Here is a 14525-nt window from a genome sequence, read left to right on the forward strand (position 1 = left end):
TCTCCCTGGGAGGCCGGATCCATCCAGGTCGGCAGAGCTGACGGCCGGAAGCACCCGCTTGCCCGTCTGAGCCTTGGCGCGGCGACGCCTTGAAGCTTCCTTCCTCGTGTGTCGGACGGTGAGAAATCGAGCGAGAGGTCCAAGGAAAGGCCGCCCCGAGCAAGAGCTTCACGGCCCGGCACAGACGTGACCGTGTCCAGCCGCGTCCAGATGGACAACTTCACAGATGGGAGGCGTTTCAGACGGGCATTTAAAAGCAGTGGTCAGATGATGGGGCTTGGAGACCTTCTGTAAGTCACGCAGTGCAGAAGCTGTTTTAGGCTCTTCATGAAGCACAAGCTGTTGTAGGAAACTGTGTGGGATTCTGAGCAGTTTCAATTCTTAGCAGCCCCCTTAGAACTTACATCTAAACTCTTCATCTGAAAAGGGAGAGAACCAAGTTGATCACGTCCACACACCAGTCACTCTGAAAGGTTGGGCCAGGCTGTCGGTGAAGTTCAAGTGCTCGTCAGCTTCCAAGCTGTGATCAGAGCGCCAACAGAGAGACTCAGGCAGCATTTTGTAGATGTAAAATATTTTATTTGTAAATGGTGATCTTCTAAATCTGTGTCCACAAATTCCAAAACCCATAACACTCTGTATACTTCAAAAAATTCAATTTTTGCCAACATTAGATACTATTATACAGAACAGAAAACAAAACGAAAACCCGGTAGGACAAATACTGGTAGGATGTCAGAATATTGTACAAGAGAAGAAAAATATTCAAGAAACAAATTTCATACAGCTATTTATCAAGAGAAAAATATATACAATTGATTTATTCTGTAAGATAAAAATACACCATGCCATATACATTACAAGTTCAGAACTGCGTCACTGAATATACCAACAGCTTACAGTCCACTGGAGTTGTGCACACAAAAACTTCATTTTATACTTAGCCTGTGAAGTGTCAGTACCAGAATTTTAAGTACAAAATAAAAAGCTAACCTGGTTCAAAATGCTGATTAAGTTTCTACAAGCAAACACAAAACAGTGTGTTTTTTTATTAAAGAAATGTAAACAAACTGTTCATACAAACACAGTTGAAAATTACATCTTCCAAAACCCTACTGCCGGGGTCCTGCAGCTGCAAGCATGGTCACATCTCTCCTTTTTTTTTTTTTCCTTTTTCAAATTTTTGTGTTAAATAGAAGACTAGAGAGTTAGATTAGAGTTCCTGCTACATGATCCTAGTATGTTTACATGATTCTTTGTGGCTTGAAACAAAGTTCTAATCAAAACTACTTCTGCTGAAGAAAAATTCAGCCTCCATTGGGGGTATTTTTAAGCAGTTATTCACAGTTATCACAAATTGTAAGCACAAAAAAACCTGACTGAAGAAGTAGGGATGCAACAATATAATATGAAAAAATCAGTTTAAATTACCAAAACGGCTATAAAAGTTGTAGTCATAGCATACACTCTGTTCTATGAGAAGTAAGGTGTATAAAACAATTAAGTACTAACAGACCGTAGTTTCCAAAAAACCCCAAACACTCTAGGTTGAAATTTTGGTTATTACATAATTATAATGGCATATTTAATAACAAAATTATATTGTAACATCCCTATGAACATTTTATAAGCACCCGAGCTGCTGCAGAGCCTGGTAGCATTTGGTCAATAACTATTTTTATACTGTATTTTTTCTCAAAATATTTACACATTTGTACAAAGTAACAGGGTTTGTTAGTTTTGCAGGTAACAGCAGCAGCTTGGCTTTCTTCTAACTTTTATTTAAAAATAGCTTCATTCACTTATTCAATAATAAATACAAAAAGTTTCTCTTATTTTACAGAAATCAAAAACTACAATAAACTGACTCATGGAATCAAGTATTTAAATGTATTTTAGTGCAAGTTATTATCCCTTAGCTCTATCCCTAAGGAAGTCATTCAGTACATTCCTTGTTCAGTGGTGTCTACTTTATTTAAAAACTTTTAAATTAGAGGGCCTGCCCCTTTTTCAGATAAGGCGGTGGCCAGCACTTTGGACGTCTCCCTTTCGCTGGTGATTTCAGTCTTACATTCACAGGAAGGCCCTCTGCCCTGGGGCGGGGCAGGGCGGCCATCGGCTCTTGCCCCAGTAAAAGTTTCTCCTTAGTGAGACTAAAGAAGCATAACGAAACAAAACCCACCCTCAAAAAGAAAAAAGAAAGAAAAGAAAAAGAAAAAAAAAGTGCTGGACCATTCTGTAATTCTTTAACCTCAGCAACTTCGGGAAAGTTGCTTCGGCCGGCTTTCTCCGGTGCTCCTCTAACCTAAAGCACGGAGGAAATCAGGACTCCCAGAAGCTAGTTTCCACAAAGCCACGAAACAGAAAACAAAAACCTCTTTCCGTCTGCGAAATTCAAATGCTGTGTTGAATCGCTCCTTCCTAGGGACGAGCCGCCCTCTGAGACAGCGGGGAACGCATCAGTTCATCCACTTCCGGCAGTTCACGGCGCCACAGTGACAGGGGATCTTGTGCTGGTCGTCCTCAAAGTCAAACTTATAGTCATAGCAAAGCTGCCCACAGCAAAGACACAGTGTGAGAAAGGCCTCCCTCTGCCTGCTGCGCACAGCCAGCCCACAGACGGACGGAATTAAAGGAAGCCCTGACGCGTCGAGGGGCCGTGGGACTCAGGTGGGGAGGTGGGGGAACCTCAAGAGGAAGTCGCGGAGCTCGCTGGCTGTGCTCTTCCGGGGGATCCCGCGGGGCCCGAGGCAAGCGGGAGGCACTATTCTGGGGCCAAGCCGGAGGCGGCGAGGGCAGCCGGTGTGTCTCCAACACTGCGCGCCGCGGTGCCGGGCCCGCTGCCCTGGGTGGGACAAGCCCCCCATCCCCCGCCCCTTTCTTGCCGGACGGGGCAACGAGATGAGCAGGGATGAATCGCTCTTGCCTGAGAACATCCTTCTCCTCCATCTTTCCTCACGTACAAGAATATTTAAAAGACGTTGCTCTATTTAGGCGCAACCGCATTATCGTTAATATCTCAGATCAACCCTGCCGTCAGGGTGGACGGGGGTCTGCGTGATTCCCACGGTGTAAGCCTCACCCCGGGACCCCGACCCCTGAGAAACCTGACACGGCCAAGGTCCCTCTGAATCAAACACCCTAGGACACTATTTGCAAAGACTTCCCTTCTACACCGGAAGGGAACACACCGGTATTTACTGAGTTCTTACAGGAACTCCATGAGGAATTGTTTCTCCTTGTGCGTAAGGCGAAGTACAGGCTGGAGGGCTTACGCGGCCCACCCGGAGGGGCGCGAGCTGGGCGTGGGACTGCCGAGCCTCCATCTGTCCCCACGCAGTGACACCACCCTGGGGTCCTCACATCCTTTCTCTAATTCACTCAAGTTGGTGAGATGTGCAAAATAGGCCTCGGGTCAATTCTTGATTTAAAAAAAGCACATTCCAAAAAGAGGACCAAAAAATACAAGTATAATCTCACAGCTCTGTTCACGTAGGGCTGGGGGCTCAAACCCAGAAAAGAGCCTCAGGCGCCTCCCTCCCTGAACAGGGGAGGTTCCCCACGGAACCCACACCACGTGGCAGCCGCTTCCCAGGACACCCCGATTCCAGGCACGGAGCGTACAGCGAAACGCGTGCTCGTCACAATTGTGACGAAGTCAGGAAACGTAAACAAGGCGATCAAGACTAATAACAACCCTAACAGGCGACGTGCTGGGCCAAAGTGATCCGTGGGGCAAGAGAAAGAACACCTAACGAGACCGCCAAACTGTCTAAGAAGCTGTTGGTAGGAAAGCCTGTAAGCCTGTACTGGCCCTGAGTGTGAGAGCAGCCACGGGGACCCCCAGATTTGCCGCCTACAGCCTCAGGGTGACCTCACGTGAGCCACGATGACCCCGGGGACCACGAGGCACCAATCCCGTGATATTCTCGGCCATGAGCTCGACGACGGGCATCATTTTAAAGAGAGGGTCACCGAGCCGAACGGACAGCACGGGGGTCAAGAGGAGCCCGTTCACACGAGCGACGTGGGGATGCGGAATCTGCAGGGCAAAGACTGTCGGACCGTGATGTGCGGGGCGGCCGAGGCTGGCCTTCCAGGAGGAGGGCCTTGCTAGCAGCAAAGGACTGCAAACCGCTGAGCGGATTACGTGCACAGAGGAGTCGAGTGCTGCCCGCGGGGAGGGGCCGCACGGTGCGGCCCTGCGCTTACCTCTTCTCCCTTCTGGATCCTCCGGCTGGAGCTGATGATGATCTTGTGTCCTCGCTCGAAAGTCACCACCTCGGCCACACAGTTCGGCGCGCACGAGTGGTTGATGTACCTGCAAGCCGCCGTTCCAGAAACGACTTACTATAAGGCTTTGGAAGAAGCTTTTAAAAAAAAACCTTTCAGCTCACAGGGAAAACTTTTTCTAATTACGTTTCTATCTGTCCATTAATAGAATATACACATTTTATTGTTGTTGTTGGCTGCACGGCTTGTGGGATCTTAGTTCCCCGACCAGGGTCTGAACCTGGGGCCCTGGCAGTGACAGCGGAGAGTCTTAACCACTGGACCGCCAGGGAAGTCCCACACATACAATTTTAAATAAAACTTCTCTCCATGACTGAAAGGCCCCAGTGAGCGCACTGACCCTTCGCACCTCCCGCTCAGACCCCACCCCATCGCGCCTCCTGCTCAGACCCCCCTCACCTTGCAGGCCCTCCCGTGAGCGTGGCATCGATCACGTGGTCATTGTCCATGCGGAACATGTACACGCCTCGGTTCTGAAAGAGAAAGAGGTCAGAACCCCCTCTGCGTTCCCGTCCATGTGAGGGGGTGAAGCCGGACTTTTGCCGACACGCACCCCGGTCACACTTGCGGGGACAACACGCCAGCCCGTCAGGTGACGTCTACAAGCTGTGAACGGAACCAACACGTTGGCAGGTGGCCTGTGAAGCCAGGCGCATCAATCCAGCCACATCCTCGCTGACAGTAAGGCCGACGGAAAAAACAGGAAGAAAATACAAAAATCCAGACGTGGCTCTGTTCGACACTGCTCTCCCACCAGCGTGACGGTCCGATCCGGGCCTGCGCCGCAGCTGTCGGACGGCACAGGAGGGGTGCACGCTCACCTGGGACTCGTAAAGCTTCTCCTTTCTGTTGGCGACTTCGTTCCGGATGATGGTCCCGATGTACTCGATGACCATGGTGTGCTTCTCGATGTCCCGAGCGGCGTACAGGCCCAGCCCCTGAGGAAACGCACGTGTACACACCTCAGAACCACTTGGCTTCCAGGGGCAACTGGCCTGCAGCCTCTCTCGCACAAAGCCAAGCCACACTGAAGACCCCACCTGAACTCACCTGACCTTCTCACTGACCACACTCTCACCTGAACCCTGAACACTGGACAATCTTCTCACCTACTTGTCTTTGTATCTTTTCGACACTAAACTCTTAGGGCATTTTTCAGAGTGGTGCTGCTGACTGGCTGGGCACTGCTCCTAACTGGCTCTCCTATCTTGTGTGCAGTATCACTCCCAGATCCCACCAACTCAACAGGCTAATGGCTTCTGCTGTTTTTTTTATCCCACCATTTCTAAAAGGACCTGACATAACAATAAGCTTACAGAACAGAAACAGGGCTAACTATAAGGGATTATTATAATTTGAGTTTCTGCATTCTCAGCTAAAACTGACCAGATCCCCACCAGACTCGGTCCTCACCAAGCACCACCTGGGAGCACACAGTACAGGGTGTGCTGTTGTTAGAAATTTTGGTATGTGAATTGAATTAACTTCTGAAAAAAACCACTTATGCAATTTATCTCTTCAATTCCAGATAAGACTCAGAGCTGAACAAACTAAAACACACAGAAAGAATCTGTATGGAGATGAATACAGTTTGGTATAAGAGACAAGAAGATGATCAGTGGAAATGAACAGAGAATCCAAACAGACCCAGGCACACGTGAAAACTTAACGTACAGTAGTTTGGTGGCACTAAAACTCAGTTTAAGACGGACGGGTTACATACATTATTAGGTCGGCCAACAAGTGCATTTGTGTTTTTCCACGACTCTTACAGAAAAACCCCAATGGACTTTTTGGCCAACCCAATACTAAATGGTGCTTCCACAACTGGTTATTCAATGGAAAAAAAACAAATTTGTCTTAAATATAAAGAATAAAATTCCTGAAAGAAAAAAAATCTAAGAAAGTACATATGCAACCTACAGTCTTAACCAAGAACAGAAGCTACTGAAAATTATACGTTTGACTATATAAAAATTAAAACTCTTATAGGAAAGAACACACCATACTTTCTGGTAGGTATCTTCCCCTACAAAACATCCTTTGCCTAATAGTACAAGTTCTTATCAACTGCACAACGGACAAAGGTAGTTCACAGAAGAGCAGACCCAAGTGGCAAACACGAAAAGTTGCAACCAAAGTGACACTGTGGGTCTGCGCGGAACAGGCTGCAAAAATACAGAAGGGTGGTAACACTACCAACGGGAAATCAAGTCTCATACACTGCAGGAAGAAGTGGGCAATTACAGCCTTTTTAGAAAACAGGCAATGTCTGCTAAAATGAAAGTACATGTACTTCTAACACAGAAATCTCACTTTGGGGCCTACGCACCACTGAAGTGAAGTTACCAATACATGGGGATATTCGTACAAGATATTGATGGCAACATTGTTGTGGGAAAGGACTGTAAACAAAATACAGGCGCATCAGCAGGGGGATGGCTTCATTAATTACAGTTCATCAACATCATGGAGCATCACAGAGACACTCAAGAGGATGAATGGCGGCTACCTCAGTTGTTCCACAGGGGTGTAAATATTAGTGAGAAAAGGAAGACGCAGAAAAGCGTAGGTAAGACAATCCCACTCTTCCATACGCACACAGATGTGTAGGTAGTGTTAAGAGAAGAGCAGGGAAAAGACACAGCACACTTACTGGGTCGTTAACATGATTACCCGGGAGGTGGATGGAAGGGAGGTGGACAGGATGGAGGAAGAAAAAAGTGACCAAACATCAAAAACTCTCAAAAACGCTTCGGGTTAAAGATGACAGACTGAACGCAGGTAGTTAAGAAACCCTTAACGTGACGTAAGGGAGCAAAACCAAGACTGAAGATCAGGGATGGTCAGGTTGAACGAGCTGTTTGGGAACATTTTAAACGGGGAAGGAACTGAGTGGAGGAGGAAGACACCACTGCCTCAAGTGGAATCTTTTGAGGCTCCATTTCTGAGGCAACAACAAAAAGACCAGGAAGACCCTGCGTTCGTAATATGAAAGCAAAGGTATCAGATAAAAAGATCAAGAGCAGACAGCAGATAATGCAGAAGCAGCTCAGGACGAGGACAAGGAACCAGAAACAAGGCCACAGCAGGAGGGCAGACCCAAGACAGAAGCCTTCCCCGGCGGCACCAGAACCGCTGTGGGCCCCACCTCAGGGGCCAGGTTCAGTAAGGCTGGGGACCCCAAACCCGCAAACCCCCAGCTGATGCCGGTGCTGACGGTCTGGGGTCCACCCTGTGAGATCCCGGGTCTCAGGGATCTAATATTTGTGTACGGAGAGAAACAGAGGTAGGAATCTGCAAAAGAATTAACACAAAAACATTTCTCAGACTGATGGCCACACTGCTTCAGGCTGAAAGGGCTCACCAGTGGGGAAAGCAATAAATAAAAATGACCCTAACCCAGGCCCATTTTAGTAAAAATTCGAAATATCAAGAAGCAAGAGGAGATCCTGAAAGTTTCTACAGAAAGAAGAACGTCAATGAATACAGACAATGTGTAAGTCAGGTTTCTATGTGAAGGGATCGCCCTGGCTTCTGAGGGGACTGCACGGGAGGGGACAGGCAGGCCTGCAGCAGTGCCTGCAGGTGAGACGGGAGGTTAGAACAGGCAGCAGAGCGGGGAGTGGATTTGGGGAAACTCTTCCGGGAGGAAAAAAGGCAGCAGAAACTGATGATGCTTTGGGGTCTGGGGTAGTGAGGCCAGCACGCTCAGTTAGGAGATGGTGACACTGCTCAGCGATATGAAGAGCCTGGAGGGTGACCAGCCTTTGAGACGAAGGACGCTGGCAGTGTGAGAGCTCGTAACTCCATCCTGGGCCTCCAAGGGGAGATGCCACATAGACATTTGTTTCTTCAGGAAGTGTGCTTAGCCTAGAGATGGCTTTACCTGTAAGGTGTTCCACCATCTATCCATCAGAAACTACACGATGATTTCATGAAGAGAAGCTTCTGAAACTGGGCACCTTTTGAAACTATTTTCGTTTGTATTTTTCACAAGTGCCTTGAAAGAGCCCTGGTGAGCGTACCGCGGGTCCCACGTGTGGAAGATGCAGCGCTCCCCGCGCCCCGTGAGCCCTCATCAAGCGGTACACAGAGGACGTCCAGAAGCCGCCCTTCCACGCGGGGGAGTAAAGCATCCATCCGCCCTCCAAGACCACGGACGGAGCGGCCGGCGCCCCGGGCTGGCGGGGTTTCTCTCCCTGCGGCCCGCGGACTCCTGTCTCATGTGCCGGATGCCAGCACCCTCCGAGCCCACCTCCCCTCCTCCCAGAAGCCAAGCCCCACTCACCTGAATCCGAGACCGGGCCAGGTACACGTTGGACTTCCACTCGGTTTTCATCTTGCGGTACTGCGACGACTTGGAGTGGACGAACTGCTTGCTGTAAGGTGCACTCAGCTCCCCGGTGACTGTGCTCTGGAACGACTTGGAGGCACTGGTGCTGTTCAGGGTGTGAGGCCTGTGGGGCGACGGCGTGCCGACGGGGACACAAAGGGAGAGCGGAGACACCTCTGAGGGGCCCGGCTGGTTCACGTTCTCACTGACAGCACACACAGGGAAAGCCGCCTAGCTGGCGCGGCCGCACAGACACAGCCAGAGGCAGCGGGTTTGTAAGCAGCAGACAGACCAGGCACAGAAAACCCCTGAGAGGCCTGGAACCCCCGGGCTGTACTATGTGAAGTCAAAACAAAATACCTTAACACAAACCTCTTGACGTGGGCACTCATTTTAGGTTCAGAACGGGCACAACCTGTGGGGTTGACGGCCAGGGGCAGCTCCATGAGAGGGTTCCGGCCGTATCGGAAGGTGTAGTTTTCACACGCCTCAACCCCAGGGAGCTGGAAAGAAGCAAAATAAACGAAAAATTAACTCACCTGATCAAGAGCACAGGCAATCTTGAGCCGGCCAAAGGATAGTCCAACTTGAATTCCATGAAAACAACTTGTCAACATTTTCAAAATGTTGGTAACAAGGGGCTCTTTCAAGCCACGTTGACAGCAGCAGCCTGTGCTCAGATCCTGACTGTGTGCGATGCGCTTACCACCCTCGGGGGCCTGGGAGCACAGCTGTAACTTCAGGTTAACTCCTAAAACCATTCGTGCTGAAGGTCTTTTCTAGAATACGTTTCTTGTGGACACTGTCCTCTGGAGACATGACAGATGCATGTCGTTTAGGCAGGGCTCCACCAAAGAAAGCAACTGGGTACAGTACTCAGTGGCTTTCAGGGTGTCCACTGCTTCTCTGAAGAAAACCCACCAGTGACTTTTTTCTTGAGAACAATACCTTATAATCATGCAGTTTTCCAAAAGCGCTGTGTGTAGACTCACTGGCACACGTGCTTGTAACAAGCAGGCATCAGACAGTAAGGGCTCGTGAAATCCAACTGCGCTCTGGTGACCAGCCCTGGGCCCCGGGCAGGAAAGTGGCCATTAACACTGGGTGGTGAGCTGCCTCAGCAAGTGAGCACGGAGACGCCTACGACTCACCGATGCCTCGTTTTCTTTCAGAGCGACAGGAGTTCACCCCCGACAAAACCACTACCTTGAAGTGTTGTGAGAGTGACAGCCCCGTGTTAAGTAAGGTGCGTCGTGTGACAGGGGGTGGCTCTCCGGCCTCGGCCCCGGCACTCACTGATTCCGCGATCCGCGCCACCGCAGAGACGGTCAAGCCGAAGAGATCCTCCCCTTTTAAGTAGGCTGGGAAGAGCTGCAGCATTTCCGACTCTTTTCTCACACATGCCACAGGCTCCAAAATCTTATCCCAAACACCTATGTATGGACAAAAAGATATTTTTTTTAATGACAAACTTGCTCTTAGCTAAACAGAGAGGAAAACAGGATACGGTATAAAAACAAGAACGAAACGACCAACCGCTCACGGAGACTCACCAGATCCAAGTTAAAGCCCGTGGGCAGTGATCTAACAAGCCTGGTATATTACCTGCTTATTGGATGGCAGTAGTTTTAAAGACTTTATGAAGTTTGGGGGAAAAGAATATGTTACATTAAGGAAATTAAACAGGAGAAGTGGAAAAGAAAGTTAAATATAACTGAAATTCATACAAGTAGTTAACTCACTTTCATGCTGGCCAAGCAGCATATTAGATTTTCAAATGATTAATCCAATTAAGTAGTATCTGTAGATATATCCTTTTCTCTCAGAGTTAAAATATGAAATTGATATTTTCATTGGAATTATCTTTAGAGCATTTTCATACTTTTTAAAAGAAAACTGCTAAACTTGAAAAAAAAAAGCAGTTCTGCAGCACTACAAATGACAATCTAGGCTTAACCCTAGAGGCCGAAATTAAGTCTCATTTCTGGCTCTAAATCTGTTTAATATCTGATGCTCCTGAGGTAAGACAATATGGCTTTAAATACGGTTCCCACCTTCTAGGTGACATTAACAAGAGGGTCCCCAATGTAAGTGACAGGCAACCTTTATCTGCAAATCATTCTCCTATTTATTTTATAAACTGTTGGAATAATATATATTCTGATTTAGAGTAATTCTAGCAAGTGTTTAGAAAAAGACAGCAAGGTTTGACAATACAAAGAAGTTAAGACTTGCATTTGTAAATGAAGAATCCACACCTGCTGTGATAGAATATGAAACAGACGTGACGAAAACCATGGAAATACTGACATAAAACATTCATTAGCCTAACCCTGGAGTGACGGGCTCGGCGGAGCCTACAGACGGGGCCTCACCTTTGGGTGAGGTGTCACTTAAGACGAGATCTTCGTGGCCTTGCTCCACGATTCTGATGACGAACAGGGGGCGCCCATCCTTCTCCTCGATGGAGCACAGGTAGCGACAGCGGCGGTTGGCGTAGCGCGTGCTCCAGTACAGCCGGCTGGCTTCGTAGCCCACGGGGAAGAGTGCTTTGGGAGAGTGGAACGCTTGCATCTGCTGTGGAAGTAGCTGGCCGATCGTGTGGAAGATGAGGCTGCCCACACGGAAGGTGTGGTCCCGCTCTCCCCGCTGCACGATGCTGGCGATCTGTCGTACCTCATCACGCTGCACGTAGACCCTCCTGAAGACGGCAAAGTAACTTAGTTCCTGCTCGTGAATGCCCTTCGGCTTGTGCATGGGGCAAAGCACAGTTTTATCTTTAAAAAACATGCATTGTGCTTTAATGGCGCAAGTAAAGTGATAAATGTTGGTGCATCGAAATCTGTGACACCCGCTGGTGGCCCCCATCTTATGGCAGAAGACACATTTCATCTGCAGGCCTCTCCTCAGGGCTAGCTCCACGTTTATTAAGGCACCAGCCTGGGTCTCGTACACCTCCGTGGACCACAGGGCACAATTCAAATGGACCCACAGGTCCAAGTCAAGGTTGAGCAGCCTCGCCGGTCCGTCTGTCAACCCATCGCCTTCTTCGTGACAGAAGCAACACTTCCGGTAGTCTTTGGGCACGGGATCGGGTTTCAGGGAAGTGCCCAGGTTCTTCAGAAATTCGTCGATTTCATCTTCACAGGGGGGTCTGAAGGTCCCCTTGGGGATCACGATGTGGACACTCCACTTCTTCCACTTCATCCCCCTCCACTTTTTAGTGATCGGCCGACAGTCTTCAAACCCACCGTGGACAGCTCTTAGCCGAGGCTTTAGCTTGACCGTCACCTTCAGCTCATCTGGCTTTGCCTCCACTTTGGCTGCTTCAAAAGCAGGAGGGAAAGTGATGGGCGGTGACGCTGGGGGCGAAGCTTTTTCCTGGAGCTGCGGCAGACAGTGCACATCTAAAGTGGAGATGTTGTTACTGTACTGATGAAATGCTCTGGAAGGCGTCTCTTTTATAGGCGAGTGTGGCAATGAAGGAACGGATTCCTGCACAAAAAAAAAGAAACACGAGAAAGAGTTAATTCCAAAGCCCCCAAGGCAATTCTTGCTACAACAAGAAGCCAAGCAGCAGGGTTCCATCAGCAGGGTGTTTGGCTCTGGGTCTGGAAGTAAGAGGACTGACGCACGGCGGAGGTCAGTGCTGCGTGCCCGTGGTGCTCGCGTCTCGACAGAGAGAGAGTGTGTTCTCTGCAAAGCCCTAACTCTGGAGGGTATTCTGCTCTTAAAACTTCTCATGTCACGGGAGCTAATTTAATTTACAAGACGGAACAGCTTCTTGTTAAACCAAATAAGAACTCCGGCTCATAATTTTCTATGAGCTCGTCCCACCCACTGGAATTCCTGTTTGTTAATCTTAGGCTTAATTAATTGGCATAAGTGTGAAAGATGGGGAAGAAGTCCCCTGTCAACAAACAAATCATATTTAACTTTTCTCAGAGGTTGCCCGGTTCCCATCCAACTGCTGAAAGGGCTGAGCTGAGACAGAAGTTCCATTAGTTTCTTTTAAGATACAAAGTGTCGTCATAAGCAAATCAACAGCGAACCCACCTTCTCATGCACCCCACCCTACACAGCTCTGAAAAAAGACGCGCCTCACAGGAAATCCAGAAGCAGGCAGACACTGCACACGGACTCACGAGATTATGTGGTGGGAAAAAAAATTCCTTCTCTCATCTAGGCGGATATATTTTAAAGTATAAATTTATTTGGCAAGTAGCTTGAATTTTATTACACTGGGCGCTACTGCCTTTTTTAAAAAATAAGAATCTCCAGAACATTCTTCTGAGAAAGACGCAAGAGCGATGATGTGGAGGGAGGAGAGACTATCACAGCATGGGAAAAACTTCCTTCAGCGCAAACGGTTAAAAACGTATCGTCCACATCAGCTACACACCCAAAGATACACTTAAATCACACAAAAAACAAACAGACCTTTTCCAACCTGGTACAAGACAGATACTTTCGCCCCAAAATACATGAATAGACCTGAATTGTGGTTGTGAACAGGTTTTCCCATTGGGACAAGATCACTAAAGCAATACTTTACAGTTGTGATTAAATTAAGGTATTTGTAATTAAATAAGTAAAATTACAGATTTTAATAGTAGTGTTTTATTCACTTCTGACCTGTTAAGACATAGTTCAAATCTGCCCACTCTTGCTGAATAAGCTCAAGTTACTTAGTTTGCAGTAACGGCCTGGACCAAGCACTCCTTCCCAACCCGGGGAGCATCTGCTCGGACTCCCCGGGGGGAGCTCTGGGTGGGGGAAGCGGACACACCCCCAAAACACAGGCGCCACTCAACGCAGACTGCTGACTGAAACTGTCCCCATCTTACCTTGCTTTCTGAGGTTTTTGCTTGTGCAGCTGATGAATAGAGAATAAAGCAGTTGTTACTACAGAAGACAATGTCCTTCTCCGCTCTGCTGGAGCTGTCTCGGGAGCCCTGAAAAGCAAAGAGAAAGGTGTGGGGAGCTCGACAAGTCGGGATCTAATAAGAACAAGATCTGCACGGGGCTGGGTCTGTTCTGTTCAAAGTGAAAGCAGCAATCCTAAAAGCAGTAAAAAGGTAACTACGAGCCAGTATTTAGCATATAATAATTTAGCCACAGAGAAACTACATTTGCAGAAATAAACTGTACTTTCCATATTTCACCGTTTAAAAATAACGCGGCTCTCATCGGACCCCTGAACAGGCTGCTGTAGCTACTTGGTTTTAAGCTCAAGCACATGAAACATATGCTGATAGCGACCGCTGGGGGAGGCGTCTGTGGAGCCCCAGAAGCGACTCCTCTTGATGCAGGAGCAGGCGCTGCCCAGGCACGGCGGGGGCAGGCGGGGACCCGGGGGTCAGGGGAGGGACGTGCGAGTACCTTGCTCACAAAGGCCGGGTCTCTGGCTGGCTTCCTCACGCCGTGGCCCAGAACGACGACATGACAGTGGCAGCACCACTGTGGCCTGAGAGCCGCACTTTCTGTGACACCGTGACTAGTGCCCGCGCACCCAGAAAGGCCTAGAGACAAAAGGCGTTCATTAGCGACGAAAGCCGACCGCTAACAACAGGGGTCCGGGGTGCAAAGCTGTATGCACCGACTGACTGCAATACGGCTCATTTAATTTACCACACGTTAGTCTTTAGTAATTGATAAAAATCTTATTTTCTAAGCAGTGGTTACGGGGCATCTATGACGTGCATGACACTGGGGTACAAAGAAAGGAAGCTATCCTCACACGGCTGGGACAACACATTGGGCTGTGAGAAGTGCGGAGGGAAACCGGGACGCGCGGAGGGTCGTCTCCGGTCTCAGTGCAGAGTGAGTAGGGGGAGAGAGAATACTTTTGCTCCAGGGTGAAGAGGGTACGAAATCTCTTATGAAAGATGAAGAG

At 48.6% G+C, this 14525-nt stretch overlaps 1 protein-coding gene across 8 annotated transcripts in view; it reads right to left on the reverse strand.

The window, feature by feature from the left end:
* Positions 1-557: 557 nt before the first annotated feature.
* The window catches only part of KMT2C (lysine methyltransferase 2C), a 294243-nt gene continuing 280275 nt past the window's right edge, over positions 558-14525 (reverse strand). For all 8 annotated transcript variants that reach the window (XM_033863531.2, XM_033863536.2, XM_033863533.2 and 5 more), the window contains 10 exons: positions 14012-14151; positions 13477-13584; positions 11005-12124; positions 9926-10062; positions 8990-9132; positions 8585-8753; positions 5115-5231; positions 4693-4766; positions 4213-4321; positions 558-2552 (listed from right to left, as the gene is read on the reverse strand). In XM_033863531.2, coding sequence (XP_033719422.1) covers positions 2460-2552; positions 4213-4321; positions 4693-4766; positions 5115-5231; positions 8585-8753; positions 8990-9132; positions 9926-10062; positions 11005-12124; positions 13477-13584; positions 14012-14151 — 2210 coding nt within the window. In that variant the 3' untranslated portion in view covers positions 558-2459. The remainder of the gene's footprint in view (positions 2553-4212; positions 4322-4692; positions 4767-5114; positions 5232-8584; positions 8754-8989; positions 9133-9925; positions 10063-11004; positions 12125-13476; positions 13585-14011; positions 14152-14525) is intronic.

Source organism: Tursiops truncatus, chromosome 9 (genome assembly GCF_011762595.2).
Source record: "Tursiops truncatus isolate mTurTru1 chromosome 9, mTurTru1.mat.Y, whole genome shotgun sequence".
Taxonomy (NCBI): domain Eukaryota; kingdom Metazoa; phylum Chordata; class Mammalia; order Artiodactyla; family Delphinidae; genus Tursiops; species Tursiops truncatus.